Source organism: Melozone crissalis, unplaced genomic scaffold (genome assembly GCF_028551555.1).
Source record: "Melozone crissalis strain CALT ecotype California unplaced genomic scaffold, PUWL_Pcris_2 ptg000106l_1, whole genome shotgun sequence".
Taxonomy (NCBI): domain Eukaryota; kingdom Metazoa; phylum Chordata; class Aves; order Passeriformes; family Passerellidae; genus Melozone; species Melozone crissalis.
Genome location: NW_026535883.1, coordinates 4486 through 31268, shown reverse-complemented (window position 1 = coordinate 31268; position 26783 = coordinate 4486). Strand labels below are relative to the sequence as shown.

Genomic DNA, 26783 nt, shown 5'->3' with positions numbered 1-26783 from the left:
CCCTTCCATTCAGTGCCAAGTTAATGAGGTCACAGCTGAACGCTGCAGGGGGGACGGGGGCAAGGAATTAAAAATAATTGCAATTGTATCCCACTTTTCCACTGGCCAGACAGCTGCTATCCACCAATCCCAAAATCCTCAGCAAAATCGAGGACAAACCCAAGCCCCTGATTGATTTTTCAGTTCATATTTGACAGGAATTCCCACAGTGCCTCCACTTATTTGTTTCTGCAGCACCCTAAAAGGATTTTTTAATGTTCTCAAAATAGATTAATGAATATTTTGCCCTCAAAAGTCCAGGATTTTTCTCTCTGTTGAGGCTGGGAGTTTGTTCCCAGCTCTTTTCTGTACCACAGAGTTTTGGGGGAAATCTCTGGAACACTCCCAAGTAGGATGAGGTCAAACAATAATGGGATTAATAAGAGAGGGCAAAGAATTAAAAATAATTGCAATTGTATCCCACTTTTCCACTGGCCAGACAGCTGCTATCCACCAATCCCAAAATCCTGAGGACAAACCCAAGCCCCTGACTCGATTTTTCAGTTCATAATTCACCAGATACATATTTGACAGGAATTCCCACAGTGTCTCCATTTATTTGTTTCTGCAGCACCCTAAAAGGGTTTTTAGTGCTCTAAAAATAGATTAATGAATATTTTGCCCTCAAAAGTCCAGGATTTTCTCCATGTTGAGGCTGGGAGTTTGTTCCCAGCTCTTTTCTGTACCACAGAGTTTTGGGGGAAATCTCTGGAACACTCCCAAGTAGGATGAGGTCAAACAATAATGGGATTAATAAGAGAGGGCAAAGAATTAAAAATAATTGCAATTGTATCCCACTTTTCCACTGGCCAGACAGCTGCTATCCACCAATCCCAAAATCCTGAGGACAAACCCAAGCCCCTGACTCGATTTTTCAGTTCATAATTCACCAGATACATATTTGACAGGAATTCCCACAGTGTCTCCATTTATTTGTTTCTGCAGCACCCTAAAAGGGTTTTTAGTGCTCTAAAAATAGATTAATGAATATTTTGCCCTCAAAAGTCCAGGATTTTCTCCCTGTTGAGGCTGGGAGTTTGTTCCCAGCTCTTTTCTGTACCACAGAGTTTTGGGGGAAATCTCTGGAACACTCCCAAGCAGGATGAGGCCAAACAAAAATGGGATTAATAAGAGAGAGGGGAGGGAAACAAGGGAAGACAAAAAGATGATGCAACTGCTCTGCAGAGGATAATTCTAAATTATTTCCCATTAAACAGAATAAAGAAAAGTAAATATCTATGGATGAGCCCCTTTGAAACCTTTTTAAAGAGTAAATGGCCTAAAAATGTCAGGATGCGGATGGGATACCCTGTGTGAAAAATGCATGGATTTTGTGATTGGCTTTTTGCAAATATTCAAATGAATATCAGGTGTGTTGTGTTAGAAAGTAATGCTGGATTCATTCTCTTAAGTAGTCTGGTAAATATAGTTTTAGGTTATAAAAAATGTTAAAATAGAAACTAAATTATAAAAACTAACTAATAAACTAATAACTAAAATAGAAACTAATAATAAAAACTAACTAAAAAAATGTAAGATACTATTTTTAAAGAAAGGACTCACAGCAAGATAACAGCCACAGGACACCTGAATCTTTCAGAGATAAAGAAAAATAATTCATTGCCCTCTTATCAGCAGAAATGAACTTCTTCCCACCTCGAAGGCACTGTCGGGATTCAGAGGAAGAAGCTGAGGATGACCAGACAGAATCCTGTGTTTGAATGGAATTTATGCATCATGGATGAGGTGTGTGAATGTGCAACAGGTTATTGATTTATTTTAATTTATTTATTTTTATTTTTTATTATTTGAAAAGTTAATCCTTTGTTAATGTGTGTCCTTTTTCAGGCTTGTGCTGCCCAGAAAAGGTACCTGGACATCCATAACTCTGTGTCTCCATTGTCTCATATTGCCCTAATTCAAATTGTCCAAATTATTATTACTCTAATTGTATTCCTATTTTTATAACCATTTTATTACCATGAAACTTTAAAAAATTTACAAAAAAAGTGATTGGATTTTAAAACCAAGTGATTTTTCCCAGTCTGGAAGGAGGAATGGACACAGAATGGAACCAGTGGGATCAGAGTGCAAAAGCAGGAGAGGCTGCACTGAGTTCCTTAAGGAAGATGGGAAAGAGCAGTGAGTTTTCTCACTGAATAACTGCAAAATCCTTTTTTTTATGTGATATGCGTGGAGACTGACCATGGGACAGTCATAAAGATGAATTCTAATAAAAACTGAGGAAAATAAAGCATGGAAGAGGCCTTTGAACCTATTTGTTCACAATTAACCCCAGCTGATTTAGGAGCATTTGAATTAAAGCTTTAAGGATGTTGCTCTTTTCTTGTAGTTAAAGAGTTTTGCAATGAGAACTTTTTGAAGTAGAATTTTAGAATGTTGCCTGTATCCTTGGAATATATAAAAAGGAAACATGCTTATCTCAGGCCTTAACAAAACAGAGAAAAGAAGAAACATCAACTCAAGGATTTATAGTTTGGACCAAAGGAAGCTGGACATCACTGTAATGAGATTTACAGTTCTTGAAATTAAAAGGTGGACCCACCAGATAAGATTTGTTTTTGTTTTTTTGGAAACCAGACCACCACCATCTGAAATACTCCTTTCTGAGATACATCCTGAGAAAAACGAAATAATCGCAATAGTGTAGAGAATTGTGAGGTAAAAACTGGGAATAGAAATTGCTGATAAGTAAAAATTGGGAATAGAGACTGTTGAGAAAGCTTATGAATATATAAATATGATAAATATTTATATAAGTATATTATATAACTATTTATAATATTTATATAAACACCTGTATTTGTATAATAAATACCTATAAATACCTGTAAGCCTCAACCATGGGTGTGCAGTTGGAGGGAAAACTTCCCCCACTGAACCCATTAATTAATATGGTAAAGTATTGTTCATCCTTTACCATACTAATTAATAAATTGATTGCTGCTTGAATATTGGCCTGGTCAAGCTTCTCATTTATAACATTTCTTCTTTTGGAAATCACACTACCACCACCTAAGATACATCCTGAGAAAAAATAATCACAACAGTGTATGGAATTGTGATGCAAAAATTGGGAAGAGAAACTGCTGAGAAAGCCTATGAATATATAAATATTATAGATATTTATAATATATAAATATATTATATAAATATTCATAATATTTATATAAATACCTGCATTTATGTAATAAATACCTGTAAGCCCCAACTCTGGGTGCGCATTTGGAGGGGAATCTTCCCCCACTGCACCCAGCGCTGCATTGCTCATCCTTTACCATATTAATTAATCAATTGATTGCTGCTGGAATATTGGCCTGGTCAAGCTTCTCATTTATAACATTTCTTCTTTTGGAAATCACACTACCACCACCTAAGATACTCCTTTTGGGATGTATCCTGAGAAAAATCACAGAATTGTGATGTAAAAACTGGGAACAGAAACTGCTGATGAGTAAAAGTGGGAATAGAAAGTACTGAGAAAGCTTATGAATATATAGATACTATAGATATTTATAATATATACATATATTATATAAATATTCATAATATTTATATCAATACCTGCATTTATATAATAAAAACCTATAAATACCTGTAAGCCCCAACTCTGGGTGTGCAGTTGGAGGGAAAACTTCCCCCACTGTACCCATTAATTAATATGGTAAAATATTGTTCATCCTTTCCCATATTAATTAATAAATTGATTGCTGCTGGATTATTGGCCTAGTCAAGCTTCTCATTTATAACATTTCTTCTTTGGAAATTGGACTACCACCATCTAAGATACATCCTGAGAAAAACTAAATCACAACAGTGTATAGAATTGTGACATAAAAATTTGGAATAGAAACTGCGGAGAAAACTTATGAATATATAAATATAATAAATATTCATATTTTAATATTATATATTTCTAATATATAAAATTTATAATATTTCTATTATACAAATATTTATAATATTTATATAGAGATCTGTATTTATATAATAAATAGCTATAAATACCTGTAAGCCCCAACTCTGGGTGAGCAGTTGGAGGGAAATCTTCCCCCACTGTACCCAGCGCTGCATTGCTCATCCTTTACCATATTAATTAATCAATTGATTGCTGCTGGAATATTGGCCCGGTCAAGCTTCTCATTTATGACACCACTGGAGAGGGATGGGGATCCCTGGGCTGGCAAAATTTGGGATGGATTCTGCAGAAAACAAACAAGGTTCCTCTCCTGGATGTTGAGAATTTTAAACTTTCTGTGCTAAAAATACAGACCCACAAAAAACCACTGCCTTTGACTGCAGACTTCCAAAATTAATGAATAAAATTGGGATTTTGAGTGTGTAGCTGGTTAGAGGGGTGTGATATCACAAATTGGAAAACTCAGAGTTTGGGGTTTAGGATACAGAAATAAAGATTAATCAAAATGGACATTTTAGGGTGGAGACAGGTTATTCTTCTTTTCCTTCTTCCAAAATTAATGAATAAAATTGGGATTATGAGTGTGAAATTGGTTAGGGGGGTGTGATATCACAAGGTGGAAAACTCAGAGTTTGGGGTTTAGGATACAGAAATAAAGATTAAGCAAAATGGACGTTTTAGGGTGGAGACAGGTTATTTTTCTTTACCTTCTTCCAAAATTAATGAATAAAACTGGGATTTTGAGTGTGCAGATGGTTAGAGGTGTGTGATATCACAAATTGGAAAACTCAGAGTTTAAGGTTTTAGGATACAGAAAGAAAGATTAATCAAAATGGACATTTTAGGGTGGAGACAGGTTATTCCTCTTTACCTTCTTCCAAAATTAATTATAATTAATAATGGGATTACGAGTCTGTAGCTGGTTAGAGGGGTGTGATATCACAAATTGGAAAACTCAGAGTTTGGGGTTTTAGGATACAGAAATAAAGATTAATCAAAATGGACATTTTAGGGTGGAGACAGGTTATTCCTCTTTACCTTCTTCCAAAATTAATTATAATTAATAATGGGATTACGAGTCTGTACTTGGTTGGACGTGTGTGATATCACAAGGTGGAAAACTCAGAGTTTGGGGTTTAGGATACAGAAATAAAGTAAAATGGAGGTTTTAGGGTGGAGACAGGTTATTCTTCCAAAATTAATTTAAAAAATTGGGATTATGAGTGTGTAGCTGGTTAGAGCTGTGAGATATCACAAATTGGAAAACTCAGAGTTTGGGGTTTTAGGATACAGAAATAAAGTAAAATGGAGGTTTTAGGGTGGAGACAGGTTATTCCTCTTTACCTTCTTCCAAAATTAATTAATAATTAATGAGATTACAAGTCTCTAGCTGGTTAGAGCTGTGAGATATCACAAGGTGGAAAACTCAGAGTTTGGGGTTTAGGATACAGAAATAAAGTAAAATGGAGGTTTTAGGGTGGAGACAGGTTATTCTTCCAAAATTAATTTTAAAAATTGGGATTATGAGTGTGTAGCTGGTTAGAGGTGAGAGATATCACAAATTGGAAAACTCAGAGTTTGGGGTTTAGGATACAGAAATAAAGATTAAGTAAAATGGACTTTTTAGGGTGGAGACAGGTTATTCCTCTTTACCTTCTTCCAAAATTAATGAATAAAATTGGGATTATGAGTGTGAAATTGGTTAGGGGGGTGTGATATCACAAGGTGGAAAACTCAGAGTTTGGGGTTTAGGATACAGAAATAAAGTAAAATGGAGGTTTTAGGGTGGAGACAGGTTATTCCTCTTTACCACCTCCTTCTTCATGGGTTTGGGTGGTATTTTGTAATTGGGCAAAAAAATCCGCAATGTGGACTTTGAAGGATCAATTACTGAGTTAAAAGTGCAAATAATCTAAGTGTCATTTCTTAATTAGATAGTTGAATCTTAATAGACCTTATACCAAGAAATAGTTAACTATTTTGTACCATTTTATACCTTAATAATAAAAGACTACAAAACTCACAACAATAAAACTATAACACTAAAAAAAACCCAATAAACACCAATATTGTCTCAAATACCTTCAATCCTAACCCGAACAAAAATTAAAAAACAAATAAAACCCCACAGGAACAGGGAATATTTCTCTGCCTGTCCTGAGAGCTCCTAATCCCCAGGAGAACTCTGCTTTCAACCTCTGATCACAGAGAAAACTCCCAAAACTTTAGGATAAATTAAAATCTACGAGTGTGTAAAACAGATGGGAGTGTGATTTATCACAGGGGGAAAAACTCCAGAGTTTTGGGGTGGAGAGATTTTACTTATTTATTTCTTTATTTATTCTTTTATTTATCCTTTTATTTCTTATTTCATGGATTCCTTAAATCCCTGGAATCGCTCCTTGCTGATTATTTATTTATTTATTTATTCTTTTATTCTTTTATTTATTCTTTTATTTCTCATTTCATGGATTCCTCAAATCCCCGGAACCGCTCCTTGCTGATTATTTATTTATTTATTTATTTATTTATCCTTTTATTTCTCATTTCATGGATTCCTCAAATCCCTGGAACCGCTCCTTGCTGATTATTTATTTATTTATTTATTTATTTATTTATTTATCCTTTTATTTCTCATTTCATGGATTCCTCAAATCCCCGGAACCGCTCCTTGCTGATTATTTATTTATTCTTTTATTTATTTATCCTTTTATTTCTCATTTCATGGATTCCTCAGATCCCCGGAACCGCTCCTTGCTGATTATTTATTTATTTATTTATTTATCCTTTTATTTCTCATTTCATGGATTCCTCAAATCCCTGGAACCGCTCCTTGCTGATTATTTATTTATTTATTTATTTATTTATTTATTTATCCTTTTATTTCTCATTTCATGGATTCCTCAGATCCCCGGAACCGCTCCTTGCTGATGGATCAGCGCTCCCGAGCCCTCTCCGTGACCCTGGAACTGCTGAGAGGCGAAATGGAAATTTTGGAGGCTGCGAGTTTGTGATTCGCACACAAAGGAGGCCTCCGGCCTCCCGCGGTGCCGGGGAAAAAGGAGCTGCAGAATTGGCTTTTTTGCGAGGCCACTCAATGAAGGTTTTTGTGAGGAATGGCCTGCAAAGAAGGGGAAAGGAAATGTCTGAGAGCTCTGCAGTGTTGGGGTTTGAGCCACGAGATTTGGGGGAGAGATTCCCAAATATTTCCTTTTTCTTGCTGAGGAAAAGAAGGATTGGACAATCAGAGAAAACCCTGGAGGCAAAGTGACTTCCCTGTCCTTTAATGCTTTTACATCAAACCTTCGAATTTAACACTCAGATAAAATGGCACCATCCCACGATATTTGATATTTTTGTTTCCTTGCCTTTTTTTCCCCCCTATATTATTAACAAGCAGCAAACCTGAAATCCAAGGTCAGACTTTATCACCTCATTGTCCTCTGCAGCCAAACTTTAACACCTTCCGTGTTTCAGCCACGAGATTTGGAGGAGAGAATCCCAAATATTTCCTTTTTCTTGCTGAGGTAAAGAAGGATTGGATAATCTGTCATTTAAAAAGTCACAGGGAAAAACCTGAAGGCCAAGTGACTTCCCTGTCCTTTAACACATTTACATCAAACCTTCTAATTTAACACTCAGATAAAATGTCACCATCCCAAGATATTTTTGTTTCCTTGCCCTTTTTCCCCCCTTCATTATTGACAACAAGCAGCAAACCTGAAATCCAAGGTCCGACTTTATCACCTCATTGTCCTCTGCAGCCAAACTTTAACACCTCTGCTGTTTGAGCCACGAGATTTGGCATTCCCAAATAATTCCTTTTTCTTGCTGAGGTAAAGAAGGATTGGGCAATCAGAGAAAAACCTGAAGGCAAAGTGACTTCCCTGTCCTTTAACGCATTTACATCAAACCTTCGAATTTAACACATTTGCAAGCACTCAGATAAAATGGCACCATCCCACGATATTTTTGTTTCCTTGCCTTTTTTTTCCCCCCTATATTATTGACAACAGGCAGCAAACCTGAAATCCAAAGTCCAACTTTATCACCTCATTGTCCTCTGCAGCCAAACTTTAACACCTCCCGTGTTTCAGCCACGAGATTTGGGGGAGAGAATCCCAAATAATTCCTTTTTCTTGCTGAGGAAAAGAAGGATTGGGCAATCAGAGAAAACCCTGGAGGCAAAGTGACTTCCCTGTCCTTTAATGCTTTTACATCAAACCTTCGAATTTAACACATTTGCAAACACTCAGATAAATGGCATCATCCCATATTTTTGTTTCCTCGCCTTTTTTTTTTTTGCCCTATATTATTGACAACAAGCAGCAAACCTGAAATCCAAGGTCAGACTTTATCACCTCGTTGTCCTCTGCAGTCAAATTTTAACACTTCTCGTGTTTGAGCCACGACATTTGGGGGAGAGATTCCCAAATAATTCCTTTTTCTTGCTGAGGTAAAGAAGGATTGGATAATCAGAGAAAACCTGAAGTCAAAATGACTTCCCTGTCCTTTAACGCATTTACATCAAACCTTCGAATTTAACACATTTGCAAGCACTCAGATAAAATGGCACCATCCCAGGATATTTGATATTTTTGTTTCCTTGCCTTTTTTTTTTTGCCCTTCATAATTGACAACAGGCAGCAAACCTGAAATCCAAGGTCCGACTTTATCACCTCATTGTCCTCTGCAGCCAAACTTTAACACCTCCCGTGTTTCAGCCACATTTGGGGGAGAGATTCCCCAATATTTCCTTTTTCTTGCTGAGGTAAGGAAGGATTGGACAATCAGAGAAAACCCTGGAGGCAAAGTGACTTCCCTGCCCTTTAACGCTTTTACATCAAACTTTATAATTTAACACTCAGATAAAATGGCACCATCCCACGATATTTGATATTTTTGTTTCCTTTCCTTTTTTTTTTCCCTTTTATTATTGGCAACAAGCAGCAAACCTGAAATCCAAGGTCCGACTTTATCACCTCATTGTCCTCTGCAGCCAAACTTTAACACCTCTGCTGTTTGAGCCACGAGATTTGGCATTCCCAAATATTTCCTTTTTCTTGCTGAGGTAAAGAAGGATTGGATAATCAGAGAAAACCTGAAGGCAAAATGACTTCCCTGTCCTTTAACGCATTTACATCAAACCTTCGAATTTAACACATTTGCAAGCACTCAGATAAAATGGCACCATCCCACGATATTTTTATTTCCTCGCCTTTTTTTCGCCCTTCATTATTGACAAGAAGCAGCAAACCCGAAATCCAAACCTCGTTACCCTCCGCAGTTCCATCTGCACCGTGGGGGTTAAAATGCGGAATAAGGAGGGGAAAATGAATTTTCAGGAGCAGGGACTGAGCACTGGCTCTGCTGATTCTCAAGGACACAAAATTCACCCACTCCTCCACAAAGGCAGAATGCAGATAATTAATTGATTAATTGACAGTCTGATTGAGTGGGAAATACGGAGTACATGGGAGTTTTCAGTGAGAAATGATAAAAACATGAGGGATGTGTTCGGAGCTGTGAGGGGGAAAACGAGGGGCTGAGCAGAGCTGTGTCCCTGAATTTATGAATTTATAAATTGATAAAGAAAGATGTTGAATTTACAAATTGATAAAGGAAGATGCTGAATTTGTAAATTGATAAAGAAAGATGTTGAATTTACAAATTGATAAAGGAAGATACTGAATTTATGAATTGATAAAGGAAGATGTTGAATTTGGAAACTGATAAAGGAAGATAAAGGAAGATGTTGAATTGATAAATTGATAAAGGAAGATGTTTATCCTCACTCAGCACCACGGACATGACAACTTTTGTCCTCCAAATCAAGAAACAGGGAATATAAAAACAAGTTTACAAATTGAAAGCAACTTTCAGGAGATGAATTTGCCATTCTCACAGACACAATGCAGATAATTCTCAATCTGACTGAGTTCCTTATGGAGCGGAAAATATGGAATACATGTGAATTTTCAGTGAGAAATGTTCAAAAATGAGGGATGCTTTGGAGCTGTGAGGGGGGAGAGGAAAATGAGTGGCTGACCAGAGTTGTCTCCCTGAATTAATAAATTTATAAATTTATAAACTGATACATTTATAAAGAAAGATGTTGAATTGATAAATGGATAAAGAAAGATGTTGAATTTATAAATTGATAAAGAAAGATACTGAATTTATAAATTGATAAAGGAAGATGTTGAATTTATAAATGGATAAAGAAAGATACTGAATTTATAAATTGATAAAGGAAGATGTTGAATTTATAAATGGATAAAGAAAGATGCTGAATTTATAAATGGATAAAGAAAGATACTGAATTTATAAATTGATAAAGGAAGATGTTGAATTTATAAATGGATAAAGAAAGATACTGAATTTATAAATTGATAAAGGAAGATGTTGAATTTATAAATGGATAAAGAAAGATGCTGAATTTATAAATGGATAAAGAAAGATACTGAATTTATAAATTGATAAAGGAAGATGTTGAATTTATAAACTGTCAAAGAAAGATGTTGAACTGATAAATTGATGAAGCAAGATGTTGAATTTATAAATTGATAAAGATGTTGAATTTATAAATGCATAAAGAAAGATGCTGAATTGATAAATGGATAGAGAAAGATGTTGAATTGATGAATTGATAAATTGATAAAGATGTTTCTCCTCGCTCAGCACCACGCACACGCCACTTCTGTGCCCCAAGCCCAGCGCCAGGGAACACAAACAAGTTCCCAAACTCCCCGCAGATCAATTCGGGGTTTCCGCCCTCACCGAGCCGAGCTCCGAGGATCCTCCTCCCGCTGTTCCATTGAAACGCGGCCCCTTTGTGCCTCAGCCCCTTTGTGCCTCTCCGTTCACGCTTCGGTTTCCATGGGAACCCCGCGATGGAGCGGGGGGCCCCGGCTGTGAGGGGGAGCGCTCCAAGGGCACGGCTGGGCTGGGGTCCCACAGCCGCCCCTGTCCCCAAAAACGGGGGGCTCAGCTGGGCTGGGGTCACACAGCCGCCCCTGTCCCCAAAAACGGGGGGGCTCAGCTGGGCTGGGGTCCCACAGCCGCCCCTGTCCCCAAAAACGGGGGGCTCAGCTGGGCTGGGGGAAAGGGCTGGGGTCCCACAGCCGCCCTGTGTCCCCAAAAACGGGGGGGTGAAACCACGGGAACGGCTCCGGGGAGGGGCTGAGGGGGGGATCCCGGCTCAGCTGGGCTGGGGTCCCACAGCCACCCTCTGTCCCCAAAAACGGGGGGGGCACAGCTGGGCTGGGGTCCCACAGCCGCCCTCTGTCCCCAAAAACGGGGGGGGCACAGCTGGGCTGGGGTCCCACAGCCGCCCTCTGTCCCCAAAAATGGGATAAAACCACGGGAACGGCTCCAGGGAAGGGCTGGGGAAAGGCTCAGCTGGGCTGGGGTCCCACAGCCCCCCTTGTCCCCAAAAACGGGGTAAAACCATGGCAAGGGCTCCAGGGAGGGGCTGGGGAAAGGGCTGGGGTCCCACAGCCGCCCTGTGTCCCCAAAAACGGGGGGGGATCCAGGGAGGGGCTGGGGGAAAGGGCTCAGCTGGGCTGGGGTCCCACAGCCCCCCCTTGTCCCCAAAAACGGGGGGGGCTCAGCTGGGCTGGGGTCCCACAGCCGCCCCTGTCCCCAAAAACGGGGGGCTCAGCTGGGCTGGGGTCCCACAGCCGCCCTGTGTCCCCAAAAACGGGGGGGGAACCACGGGAACGGCTCCAGGGAGGGGCTGGGGGGGATCCCGGGCAAAATCCCAGCACGGGAGGGAAATGTTGGTAAAAACTCAATGGCAGCAGTTTGGGAAGCTAAAAAGCCAATCATGAAATACATGAATTTTTCACATCCTAAACTAAATTTACCACACTGCTTAAGAGAATGAATCCGGCATTGCTTTCTAACACAACACACAGAATATTCATTTGGATATTTTTTATAACCTAAAACTCTATTTAACACACTTAAGAACATTAACCCAGCATTGCTTTCTACACAACACACAGAATATTCATTTGAGTATTTGCAAAAAAACAATCATAAAACACGAATTTTTCACATCCTAAACTAAATTTACCGCACTACTTAAGAGAATGAATCCAGCATTGCTTTCTACACAACACATAGAATATTCATTTGGATATTTTTTATAACCTAAAACTCTATTTAACACACTGCTTAAGAGCATTAATCCAGCATCACTTTCTAACACAACACACACAATACTCATTTGAATATTTGCAAAAAAAAATCATAAAATACGAATTTTTCACATCCTAAACTAAATTTACCACACTGCTAAAGAGCATTAATCCAGCATCACTTTCTAACACAACACAGATAATATTAATTTAAATATTTGCCAAAAGCCAATCATGAAATCCATGCATTTTTCACATCCTAAACTCTATTTACCACACTAGTTAAGAGCATTAACCCAGCATGACTTTCTACACAACACACACAATATTCATTCAAATATTTGCAAAAAAACAATCATAAAATACGGATTTTTCACATCCTAAACTAAATTTACCACACTGCTTAAGAGAATGAATCCAGCATTGCTTTCTAACACAACACAGATAATATTAATTTGGATATTTTTATAACCTACAACTCTATTTAACACACTTAAGAGCATTAACCCAGCATGACTTTCTACACAACACACAGAATATTCATTTGAGTATTTGCCAAAGGCCAGTCATGAAATCCATGCATTTTTCATGTCTAAAACTCTATTTACCACACTAGTTAAGAGCATTAACCCAGCATGACTTTCTAACACAACACACACAATATTCATTCGAATATTTGCAAAAAAAAATCATAAAATACGAATTTTTCACATCCTAAACTAAATTTACCACACTACTTAAGAGAATGAATCCAGCATTACTTTCTAACACAACACACAGAATATTCATTTGAATATTTGCAAAAAACCAATCATAAAATACGAATTTTTCACATCTAAAACTCTATTTACCACACTAGTTAAGAGCATTAATCCAGCATGACTTTCTACACAACACATACAATATTCATTTGTATATTTGCAAAAAAACAATCATAAAATACGGATTTTTCACATCCTAAACTAAATTTACCACACTACTAAAGAGCATTAATCCAGCATCACTTTCTAACAAAACACAGATAATATTCATTTAAATATTTGCCAAAAGCCAGTCATGAAATCCATGCATTTTTCGCATCCACAAAAACAGAAATGTGGCACGTTCTGATGAAGGAGACGGGCGAGGAGGAGCCCCATAAATCCACAAAAGGCGCAGACGGAGAACTCGGGGTGTGCTCAGCACCAAAGCAGGGCATGGAAAAGCAGCCGTGGTTTATTGGAGATAAAAACCAAACAAAATTCCCAAATTGTGACATTCTCTGGCACTAAATTTCCATTTGCCAAGATGCAACTCAAGTTATTGAACTATTAAGTTAAATAGTTATTATTAAATATATAATATAGAAATAGTTATTATTTCACTATTGAGTTAAAGAACTTGAGTTGGAAGTTAATAACACCTTAAGTTATTTAACTACCATTAAGTTATTTCATTTATTTTAACTACTATTCAGTTATTTACTTAAATTATTTTACTACTTTGTTATTTAACCATTCCAAATAAATCCGTGCATGTTCCACCTTTCCTGATAATTCCTCTTTATTTATTGTCTATTTTCTGCATGAAAATCACACCGAGATGGGCAGGAATATCTGTGACTTTGCAATAGGTGAGAGTGCTAAAATTCCTAAAATTCCACATTCTCTGCCACCTAAATTTTCATTTGCCAAGCTCCAACTCAATTGGTTTTTTATTTAACTATTTCCAAATAAATCCGTGCCTGTTCCTAATAATTCCTCATAATTTATTGCCAATTTATGCATAAAAATTATACAAAGATGGGCAGGAATAGCTGGGACCTCCCAATGGGTGAGAGTGCTAAAATTCCCAAAATGTGAAATTCTCTGGCACCTAAATTTACATTTACCAAGCTCCAACTCAAGTTATTTAATATTAAGTGAAATAACTTGAGTCGGAAGTTAATAATACCTTAAGTTATTAAAATACTATTAAGTTATTTAATTTATTTTAACTACTATTCAGTTATTTACTTAAATTATTTAACTACTTTGTTACTTATCCATTCCAAATAAATCCGTGCCTGTTCCACCTTTCCTAATAATTCCTCTTTATTTATTGCCAATTTCTGCATTAAAACCATGCAAAGATGGGCAGGAATAGCTGTGACCTCATAAAGGGTGAGAGTGCTAAAAGACAAAAACCAAAATTCCCAAACTGTGACATTCTCTGGCACCTAAATTTACATTTGCCAAGCTCCAACTCAAGTTATTTAATATTAAGTGAAATAACTTGAGTTGGAAGTTAATAACACCTTAAGTTATTTAACTACCATTAAGTTATTTAATTTATTTTAACTACTATTCAGTTATTTACTTAAATTATTGAACTACTTTGTTATTTAACCATTCCAAATAAATCCGTGCATGTTCCACCTTTCCTGATAATTCCTCTTTATTTACTGCCAATTTCTGCATAAAAATCACACCAAGATGGGCAGGAATAGCTGGGACCTCATAAAGGGTGAGAGTGCTAAAATTCCCAAAATTCGACATTCTCTGGCACCTAAATTTCCACTTCCCAAGCTCCAACTCAATTGTTTTTTTATTTAACTATTCCAAAGAAATCCATGTGTGTTCCTAATAATTCCTCTTTATTTACTGCCAATTTATGCATAAAAATCACACAGAGATGGGCAGGAATAGCTGGGACCTCCCAATGGGCTAAAATTCCCAAAATGTCAAATTGTCTGGCACCTAAATTTTCATTTACCAAGCTACAACTCCAGGTTTTTGTTATTTATCGATTCCAAATAAATCCGTGCCTGTTCCTAATAATTCCTCCTAATTTATTGCTTTCCACCTTTCCTAATAATTCCTCCTTGTTTGTTGCCAATTTTTTACATAAAAATCAAAGATGGGCAGGAATATCTGTGACCTTGCCATAGGTGGGAGTGCCGAAATTCCCAAAATTCCACATTCTCTGGCACCTAAATTCACATTTACCGAGCTCCAACTCAATTGTTTTTTTATTTAACCATTCCAAACAAATCCATTTTCCATTTTTTCTGCCAATTCCCCCTTGGGGGTGCTGCAGGATGAGGAGGCAGAGCCATCTGCTCCCCGACCCCAAACACCCCTGCGATTCACCGGATTAAAATCTGCAACTCAATCTGTACAAAAAATCCTTTTTTTCCCTCCCCCAAAATTGCTTTTTTATCTTACTGTTGTTATATTTATTGGATTTTTTATTTTATTCTCTTCATTATATTTTATTTTTCTATATATTTCTTTATACTTCTATATACTTCATTCCTCTCACTGCCACAAGCAGCATCATAAAAATACTGATTGTATTATTATTATTATTATTATTAATAATATAATATAATATAATATAATATAATATAATATAATATATAATAATATATTACTATATTTATATATTTATTTATATATAATAATTATTATAAATATAAATATAAATATAAATATAAATATAAATATAAATATAAATTTTTTATTATTATTATTATTATCATTATCATTATCATTATTATCATTAACCAACATAACAGCCTAAAAATCAGAATTTTTAAAATTATTCTTTGGTGAACACGTGTTAGGCAGAGGGGGAAAATTCAGGTTTTTTCACACCTGATTTTGTTTTAATATTTGGGCACTGGGGATGTCCAGGCAGGAGTTGGATCCCCATTCCCTGGGTCCCCTCAATTTTTGGAATTATCACATCCCCCAAACACAAATCACACAGCAGCAGCAGCCCAAAACTGCAGAATTTATTCCTGAATTTCACATTTCTCACATCCTGTGCAAAGGATGCAGCTCTAACACGGGCACTGCTCCCTCACAAATCTCATTTTACAGAATTGAAAATTGTCAGATCTCGCTGGTTTTTGTCCAAAACCCAAATCCAGCAGCCCAAAGCTCCAGAATTTATTCCTGATCCAAAAGTAATAAAAGTAACAATCCAAAAGGAACAAACCCAAAAGTAAAACAAAATTCCAGCTGAGAATACAAAATAAATTCAAGACTTTAATCAGCTTTAATCCCTGTGATCCTGCTCAGCTCCGTTGTTCTGAGGGCACCACAATCACACACAAGCTAATGAGAAAATTAATCCCTGCTGCTAATTAGTGCCTGAGATCAGGGTGGTTACAAAATTAAAATTCCCTTTTTTCCATCAGCTTTGCGCTTCCAGCAGGTTGGGAGGCAGAACTGAGGAATGCAGAAAGCCAAATGTGAAATTTGGGAAAATTGTTGAAAACAGGACTTAGAAATGAAGCAAAATGAAAGATTTTGGGATATGGCGAACAGGGAAGGCAGAAGAAAAAAAAGGAATTAATGTTTAAGAAGTTTAGGATTTCCCATTTTATGTTTCCCCCCACTTTTTGGGGGATTATTAGGAAGGAAAAAATCACTAAATGAGACATTTAATACCTGACCCAGCTCTGCTGGGAAAATTCCTCTTGTCCCAGATGTTGAGAACTGGGCTGGGAATAAATATAGCAGAATAAAAATGGCATAATAAATATAGCAGAATAAAAAATAGCAGAATAAAAAATGGCATAATAAATATAGCAGAATAAATATAGCAGAATAAATATAGCAGAATAAATATAGCAGAATAAAAAATGGCATAATAAATGTAGCAGAATAAATATAACATAATAAAAAATAGCATTCTGTTGGTGACGTTTTAAACACATTCTGGGTCTTTGCTAATTAAAAAAAAATATTTAAAATTGGACCAAGATTCTAAAAGTGACAAAATAGGGCTGGCAAGGACACAGAGACTTTGCAGCTCCCCTGTGAGCACCAAAACGAGCAAGAAACCACTAAAAATATGAAAAATCAAATGCGCAACATCTGTAGTAGGTAAAATGTGCAACATTTTACCGCAAAATTTGATATTCTGTGGTAAATTAATTTCTAAATATTGCAAAAATCTGTGACTGGGGGATTATTTATATCAATGGTTTGGTTCCCTTCCACCTCTGCTCTTCCATCTTGTTTTCCCTCACGCTGCAAACCCCAAATCACCTCCAGGACACCCCAATTCCCCCTGTTTCCCCCAATTTTCAATTCCTGGCTGATTTTTTACAGGGAAAATGGGAATGGGGGCAGAGGCAGGGCCAGGATCTCCCTGGCCGTGTGGGGACTGCAGCAGATCCTGGCTGGAGCTTTGGCCTCGTTTAATCCCAAAGGAAAATTCAGATGCAGCCTCAGCCACGTCCTCTGTGAGCACCAAAATAAGCAAAAAACCACTAAATGTGAAAAATTAAATGTACTCAGGTCTGTAGTTGGATATTTTGTGGTAAATTAATTTCTAAATATTGCAAAAATCTGTGACTGAGGGTTTTTTATATCAAAGCCTTGGTTCCCTTCCACCTCTGCTCTTCCACATTCTCCCCTCACGCTGCGAACCCCAAATCAACTCCAGGACACCCCAATTCCCCCCAGTTCCCCCCAATTTTCAATTCCTGGCTGATTTTTTACAGGGAAAATGGGAATGGGGGCAGAGGCAGGGCCAGGATCTCCCTGGCCGTGTGGGGACTGCAGCAGATCCTGGCTGGAGCTTTGGCCTCGTTTAATCCCAAAGGAAAATTCAGATCCAGCCTCAGCCACGTCCAAAATAAGCAAGAAACCACTAAATATGAAAAATTAAATGTGCAACATTTGTCGTTGGATATTCTGTGGTAAATTAAATTCTAAATATTGCAAATATCAGTGACTGGGGGATTATTTATATCAATGGTTTGGTTCCCTTCCACCTCTGCTCTTCCATCTTGTTTTCCCTCACGCTGCAAACCCCAAATCACCTCCAGGACACCCCAATTTCCCCCAATTTCCCCCATTTTCCCCCTTTTCCATCTCCTGGCTGATTTTTTACAGGGAAAATGGGAATGGGGGCAGAGGCAGGGCCAGGATCTCCCTGGCCGTGTGGGGACTGCAGCAGATCCTGGCTGGAGCTTTGGCCTCGTTTAATCCCAAAGGAAAATTCAGATCCAGCCTCAGCCACGTCCTCTGTGAGCACCAAAATAAGCAAAAAACCACTAAATATGAAAAATTAAATGTGCAACATTTGTCGTTGGATATTCTGTGGTAAATTAAATTCTAAATATTGCAAATAACAGTGACTGGGGGATTATTTATCAAAGCCTTGATTCCCTTCCACCTCTGCTCTTCCATCTTGTTTTCCCTCACGCTGCAAACCCCAAATCACCTCCAGGACACCCCAATTTCCCCCAATTTCCCCCAATTTCCCCCTTTTCCATCCCCTGGCTGATTTTTTACAGGGAAAATGGGAATGGGGGCAGAGGCAGGGCCAGGATCTCCCTGGCCGTGTGGGGACTGCAGCAGATCCTGGCTGGAGCTTTGGCCTCGTTTAATCCAAAGGAAAATTCAGATCCAGCCTCAGCCACGTCCTTTAAAACCTCTTTGATCCCCAGCCATGAAAATCAGGGTGAGGGAAAAGAAATGGTTATTTCTTTTTAGATTATTTAATTCAAAAAGATTGGAAATCATCAAATTAAACTGTGACAAAGCTGTCACTGAACGGCTCCACCAAATTCCACTTTTTCTGTTAAAAATGTTTGCCCACAAAAATTGAATTAAGGGAGAAAAACCTCAGTGCCACCATCAGCAAATCCTTTGGGGGTGAAGGAATTATGAAGGGGAAAAGGATAGGGGAGATTATAGTAGTAGTAGTAGTAGTAGTAGTAGTAGTAGTAGTAGTAATAGTATTACTATTACTGTTACTGTTACTGTTACTGTTACTATTACTACTATTATATATTATATGTTGTATGCTATATATTATATATTATATATTATATATTATATATTATATATTATATATTATATATTATATATTATATATTATATATTATATATATAACATCGTATATATTCTATTATATATAATTCTATTATTGTATTATACATATAATATAATATAATATAATATAATAATTAATATTAATATTAATATTAATATTAATATTAATAATAACAAAACAATAGTAATAGTAGTAGTAATGGTAATAGTAGCAGTAGTAGTAGTAGCAATAATAATAGTAATAATAATAGTAATAGTAGTAGTAATCGTAGTAATAGTGATGGTAATGGTAATGGTAATGGTAATAGTAATAATAATAATAATAATAATAATAATAATAATAATAATTTGGAGCAATAATAATCCAGAGATGGGAAAACAAGCTCAGCTCCCTGGTGGGGAGAGGAGTAATTTGATTTTTTCACCAGCCCAGGATTTATGGGACACACGGAGCAGCAGCACCTTGGGAATGTTTGGGAGGGAAAATTTTGGGAGGAAGATTTGGGAGGAAAATTTGAGGAGGGAAATTTTGGGAGGAAAAATTTGTGAGGGAAGAGTGCGGAGGGAAGATTTGGGGAAGGAATGTTTGGGAGGGAAGAGTTAGGGAGAGAATGTTTGGGAAGGAATGTTTGGGAGGGAAGATCTGGGAGGGAAGTTCGGGGGGGAAATTTTGGGGGGGGAAATTTGGGGGGAGAAAGTTTGGATAGGAAATATTTGGGAGGGAAGATTTGGGTAGGAATCATTGGGAGGGAAGATCTGAGTAGGAATATTTGGGTAGGAATATTCGGGAGGGAAATTTTGGGAGGAGTATTTGGGAGGGGACTTCGGGAGTGAATTTTTCCCAGCGCTGCTCAAAGCCTCCATCCCTGCTGTCTCTTGCCCAAAGCAGCGGCCCGGCCCGGGCTGTCCCAGCTCCACAGAACGGCCCCAACCCCTCAGGGCTGGGCGGGCAGCAATTCCTGAGGAACGGCCCAAAATCCTGAGAGAAACTGGGAATTCCTGAGCAACGGCAGCTCCAGCTCTGCACAGCTCATCCCAAAATCCTGAGAGAAACTGGGAATTCCTGAGCAACGGCAGCTCCAGCTCTGCACAGCTCATCCCAAAATCCTGAGAGAAACTGGGAATTCCTGAGCAACGGCCGGGCACAGCTCATCCCAAAATTCCTGAGAGAAACTGGGAATTCCTGAGCAACGGCAGCTCCAGCTCTGCACAGCTCATCCCAAAATCCTGACAGAAACTGGGAATTCCTGAGCAACGGCAGCTCCAGCTCTGCACAGCTCATCCCAAAATCCTGACAGAAACTGGGAATTCCTGAGGAACGGCCGGGCACAGCTCATCCCAAAATTCCTGACAGAAACTGGGAATTCCTGAGGAACGGCCGGGCAGAGCTCATCCCAAAATTCCTGAGAGAAACTGGGAATTCCTGAGCAACGGCCGGGCAGCTCATCCCAAAATTCCTGACAGAAACTGGGAATTCCTGAGCAACGGCCGGGCACAGCTCATCCCAAAATTCCTGAGAGAAACTGGGAATTCCTGAGCAACGGCCGGGCAGCTCATCCCAAAATTCCTGAGAGAAACTGGGAATTCCTGAGGAACGGCCGGGCAGCTCCAGCTCAGCCCAAAATCCTGAGAGAAACTGGGAATTCCTGAGGAACGGCCAGGCACAGCTCATCCCAAAATCCTGAGAGAAACTGGGAATTCCTGAGGAACGGCCAGGCACAGCTCATCCCAAAATCCTGACAGAAACTGGGAATTCCTGAGGAACGGCCGGGCAGAGCTCATCCCAAAATCCTGACAGAAACTGGGAATTCCTGAGGAACGGCCGGGCACAGCTCATCCCAAAATCCTGACAGAAACTGGGAATTCCTGAGGAACGGCCGGGCAGCTCCAGCTCATCCCAAAATCCTGACAGAAACTGGGAATTCCTGCAGCCCTGGGGGCTCCCCAGAGGCAAAATAATTCAAATTTCACAGCCAGGCTGGGTTGGGGTTTGTGCTCTGCCAAAAACACCAAAATCCCTCAGGGATATTTGGGAATAAAAGAATTTTCCAAGCCCCTGGATGCAGCAGCCCTGCCCCAAATCCTCTTGGATTAAACCACAAAAATTATTGTGATACAGAAATTATCACAGGATAATTCCTGTGGTAATTATTGTGATAAATAATTATTGTGATAAAAGGGATTCTCTTTCCCAGGTGCTGATTCCAGCAGGGGAAGGATCCTGAGGGAATTTCCACATTCAAGAGGCTGAAAAAAGGGAGAGACAAAATAATTCAAATTTCAGGGCCTGGGGTTGGGGTTTGTGCTCTGCCAAAACCACCAAAAACACCAAAAACACCAAAATCCCTCAGGGATATTTGGGAATAAAAGAATTTTCCAAGCCCCTGGATGCAGCAGCCCGGCCCCAAACCCTCCTGGGTTAAATCACAAATTTATTGTGATAAAGGAGTTACCACAATAACAGGAATTCTCTTTCCCAGGAGTGAATCAAGGAGAAGGAATTGATTCTGATGGAATTTCCACATTCAAGAGGCTGAAAAAAGGGAAATTTACAGGAAATTTTGGGGAAAATCCTTCCCTGTGGGAGAGAATTCGCACAGGATTTGTGTGCAGCTCCTCAGCACTGGGGACAAAATAATTCGAATTTCACAGCCAGCCTGGGTTGGGGTTTGTGCTCTGCCAAAACCACCAAAATTCAAAATCCCTCAGGGATATTTGGGAATAAAAGAATTTTCCAAGCCCCTGGATGCAGCAGCCCTGCCCCAAACCCTCCTGGGTTAAACCCCAAAATTTATTGTGATAAAGGAATAACCACAATAACAGGAATTCTCTCAATAAAAGGAATTACCACAGTAACAGAAATTCTCTCAATAAAAGGAATTCTCTCAATAAAAGGAATTACCACAGTAACAGAAATTCTCTCAATAACAGGAATTCTCTCAATAAAAGGAATTACCACAATAACAGGAATTCTCTCAATAAAAGGAATTCTCTCAATAAAAGGAATTACCACAATAACAGGAATTCTCTCAATAAAAGGAATTACCACAATAACAGGAATTCTCTTTGCCAGGAGCTGATTCCAGCAGGGGAAGGATCCTGATGGAATATTTCATATTCAAAAGGCTGAATAAAGCCGTTCTCTGTTTTACAGTAAAATTCTCTTTTTGCTCCATTTTGCAATAAAATTCACTCATTTTCCTCAATCTCACACCCCAATTCAATGATGTTGCTCCATTTTACATTAAAATTCTCCCGTTTTGCTCCATTTTACAACAAAATTCTCTCCTTTTCTCCATTTTGCAATAAAATTCTCTCCTTTTGCTCAAATTCACCACAAAATTCTCTCACTTTGCTCAATTCCACAATAAAATTCACTCCATTTCACAACAAAATTTTCTCATTTTGCCCTATTTTACATTAAAATTGTCTAATTTCACTCAATTTCACCACAAAATTTACTCCACTTTTGCTCCATATCACAGTAAAATTCACTCATTTTGCTCCATTTCACATCAAAATTCTCTCCTTTTTGCAATAAAATTCACTCCTTTTGCTCCACTTTAAAATAAAATTCTCTCATTTTGCTGAATCTCACACCAAAATTCTCTCCTTTTGCTCCATTTCACGACAAAATTTTCTCATTTTGCCCAATTTCACAGTAAAATTCTCTCATTTTTCTGCATTTTACAATACAATTCTCTCCTTTTTGCAATAAAATTCACCCCTTTTGCTATTGTACAATAAAATTCCTCTCATTTTATTCAATTTCACCACAAAATTCACTCCCCTTTTGCTCAATTTTACAATAAAATTCTCTCATTTTTCTCAAATTTGCACAAAATTCTCTCCTTTTCCTCAATTTCACACCAAAATTCACTCATTTTTCTCCATTTCACAATAAATTCTCTCCTTTTCTCCCCACCCAGGACAATCAGACCCATCCACAGCAGCCTCTGCGATCCCAAATTGCCAAAATTTCCTCCAAAAATTGAAGGAAAAAATCTCAGTTTTTACAAAATTTTAAAAATTAAAAAATTTTTAAAACCACGTTCAATTCCAAATTATTCCACAGCCAAACCACACAAAGGTAAAGCTTTAAATTATCTAAAAATGACAATGAAATTCGGTTTTTGCGCTGTCAGGAAGAGAATTCAAAGATGAAAAATCAGAATTGTTCTTTCATTGCGCACAGATTTACCCACAAAGGTTCCCAAAAAATAAAAATAAACCAAAATACAAACCCCTCAGGGAGGTTTGAACAGGTTGAGAGGAAGAATTTAATCAATATTCTGAATTTCCATTCAAATCCCATTAAAAAATCCCTCAATATTCTGAATATTCTGAATTTCCAACCATTTCAGTCCCATCACAAATTACCTCAATATTCTGAATTTCCATTCATTTAAATCTTATAATAGAATCCCTCAATATTCTGCATTTCTATTCATTTTAATCCCATCACAAAATCCCTCAATGTTCTGAATTTCCATTCAATCTTAGAATACCTCAATATTCTGCATTTCCACTCAAATCTCATAACAAAATCCCTCAGTATTCTGAATTTTCATCCATTTTAGTCCCATCACAAAATCCCTCAATATTCTGAATTTCCATTCATTTCAGTCCCATCACAAAATCCCTCAATATTCTGAATTTGCATTCAAGACCCATCACAAATTTACCTCAATATTCTGCATTTCCATTCAAATCTCACAATAAAATACATCAATATTCTGAATTTCCATGTAGTATATAGTATATAGTATGTCGTATATAATATATAGTATGTAGTATATAGTATGTAGTATATAGTATGTAGTATATAGTATATAGTATAGAGTATATGCATATAGTATATAGTATGCAGTATATAGCATGTAGTATATAGTATGTAGTATATAGTATATAGTATGTGGTATATAGTATATAGTATACAGTATGTAGTATATAGTATAAAGTGTGCAGTATATAGTATGTAGTATATAGCATATAGTATGTAGTATATTATATATAGTATGCAGTATATAGTATGCAGTATATAGCATATAGTAGTATATAGTATGTAGTATGTAGTATGCAGTATATAGTATATACTATATACTATATAGTATGTGGTATATAGTATGTAGTATATAGTATGTAGTATATAGTATATAGTATGTAGTATATGTATATAGTATATAGTATGCAGTATATAGCATATAGTATATAGTACGTAGTACATAGTATATAGTATACAGTATGTAGTATGTAGTATGTAGTATATAGTATGTAGTATATAGTATATAGTATGTAGTATATAGTATATACTACATACTATATAGTATGCAGTATGTAGTATATAGCGTATAGTATGCAGTATATAGTATATATTATATTGTATATAGTATGCAGTATGTAGTATATAGTATATAGTATGTGGTATATAGTATGTGGTATATAGTATATAGTATATAGTATATAGTATATAGTATATAGTATGTAATATGTAGTATGTAGTATGTAGTATATAGTATGCAGTATATAGTATGCAGTAAATAGTATATAGTATGTAGTATACAGTATGCAGTATGTAGTATATAGCATATAGTATATAGTATACAGTATATAGTATGCAGTATATAGTATATAGTATGCAGCATGTAGTATATAGTATGCAGTATATAGTATATATTATATAGTATATAGTATATAGTATATAGTATGTGGTATATAGTGTATATAGTATACAGTATATAGTATGTAGTATGTAGTATATAGTATATAGTATATAGTATGTAGTATATAGTATGCAGTATATAGTATATAGTATGCAGTATATAGTATATAGTATATAGTATGTAGCATATAGTATGATGTATTATGTATTATGTATTATGTATTATATATTATATATTATATATTATATATTATATATTAGACATTATATATTATATATATATATTTATCTGTAATCTATAAATAATATCATAATTAATCTAATCTAATATATCTATTATACTACATATAATAGATATATTACATTGTATTACATATAATATAATAGCAAAACAATGACAATTATATAAAAATTTAATAAAATAAAGACAATAATGAATAAAAATTATTATTTTTTTTAAATAATAATAATTTTACCTCCATGGCCAGGGCGGCCGTGTGCTGGTCGTAGTGGTTACATTACATATAATATAATAGCAAAACAATGACAATTATATAAAAATAATAAAAATAAACCAAATAATTAATAAAATTTTTAATTACCTCCATGGCCAGGGCGGCCGTGTGCTGGTCGTAGTGGTTATATTACATATAACATAACAACAAAATAATGACAATTATATAAAAGCTAATCAAACAAATATAATAATTAATAAAATTTTTAATTACCTCCATGGCCAGGGCGGCCGTGTGCTGGTCATAGTGGTTTTATTACATATAATATAATACCAAAATAATGCCAATTATATAAAAACGAATAAAACAAATATAACAATTAATAAAATTTTTCATTACCTCCATGGCCAGCACCGCCGTGTGCTGGTCGTAGTGGTTACATTACATATAATATAATACCAAAATAATGCCAATTATATAAAAACGAATAAAACAAATATAACAATTAATAAAATTTTTCATTACCTCCATGGCCAGCGCCGCCGTGTGCTGGTCGTAGTGGTTACATTACATATAATATAATACCAAAATAATGCCAATTATATAAAAACGAATAAAACAAATATAACAATTAATAAAATTTTTCATTACCTCCATGGCCAGCGCCGCCGTGTGCTGGTCGTAGTGGTTACATTACATATAATATAATACCAAAATAATGCCAATTATATAAAAACGAATAAAACAAATATAACAATTAATAAAATTTTTCATTACCTCCATGGCCAGCGCCGCCGTGTGCTGGTCGTAGTGGTTACATTACATATAATATAATACCAAAATAATGCCAATTATATAAAAACGAATAAAACAAATATAACAATTAATAAAATTTTTCATTACCTCCATGGCCAGCGCCGCCGTGTGCTGGTCGTAGTGGTTACATTACATATAATATAATACCAAAATAATGCCAATTATATAAAAACGAATAAAACAAATATAACAATTAATAAAATTTTTCATTACCTCCACGGCCAGCGCCGCCGTGTGCTGGTCGTAGTGGTTACATTACATATAATATAATACCAAAATAATGCCAATTATATAAAAACGAATAAAACAAATATAACAATTAATAAAATTTTTCATTACCTCCATGGCCAGCGCCGCCGTGTGCTGGTCGTAGTGGTTGAGCAGGTTGGGCATGAAGGTGGAGTTGTAGGGCAGGTCCTGGCACATCCTGAGCGCGATGGGCTCGCAGGAGAACAGGCTGTGCCCGGCGCCGGGGGGCAGCCGGCACCCCAAAACCCACAGGGCGGCCAGCAGCCACCCCACGGCCGTCCTCACACCCCAAAACATCCTCCTCATCCTCACAAATCCCAAAATATCCTGCCAAAATCCCATTTTGAACATTGGCTCTGCTTGTAGAACCTTCACCTCCTCAGAAATTCTGATTTTTCCTGCCAAAATCCCATTGTTCACATTGGCTTTGCTTGTGGTTCTTTCCTTCCAAATCTCATTTTTCACATTGGCTCTGCTTGTGGCATCTTCCACATTCTTAAAAATTCCAAAATTTCCTCCAAAATCTCATTTTTCACATTGCCTTTGCTTGTGGCATCTTCCACATCCTTAAAAATTCCAAAATTTCCTCCAAAATCTCATTTTTCACATTGCCTTTGCTTGTGGCATCTTCCACATCCTTAAAAATTCCAAAATTTCCT

At 36.9% G+C, this 26783-nt stretch overlaps 1 protein-coding gene across 3 annotated transcripts in view; it reads right to left on the bottom strand.

The window, feature by feature from the left end:
• The window catches only part of FZD3 (frizzled class receptor 3), a 72618-nt gene extending 46186 nt beyond the window's left edge, over positions 1-26432 (bottom strand). The window contains exon 1 of one of the 3 annotated variants that reach the window (XM_054291771.1): positions 26215-26432. In XM_054291771.1, the coding sequence (XP_054147746.1) occupies positions 26215-26430 (216 nt within the window). In that variant the 5' untranslated portion in view covers positions 26431-26432. Of the gene's footprint in view, positions 1-25080; positions 25112-25584; positions 25614-26214 lie in introns of those variants that run through there. The other 2 variants (XM_054291772.1, XM_054291773.1) reach the window with 2 other exon arrangements.
• Positions 26433-26783: the final 351 nt, after the last annotated feature.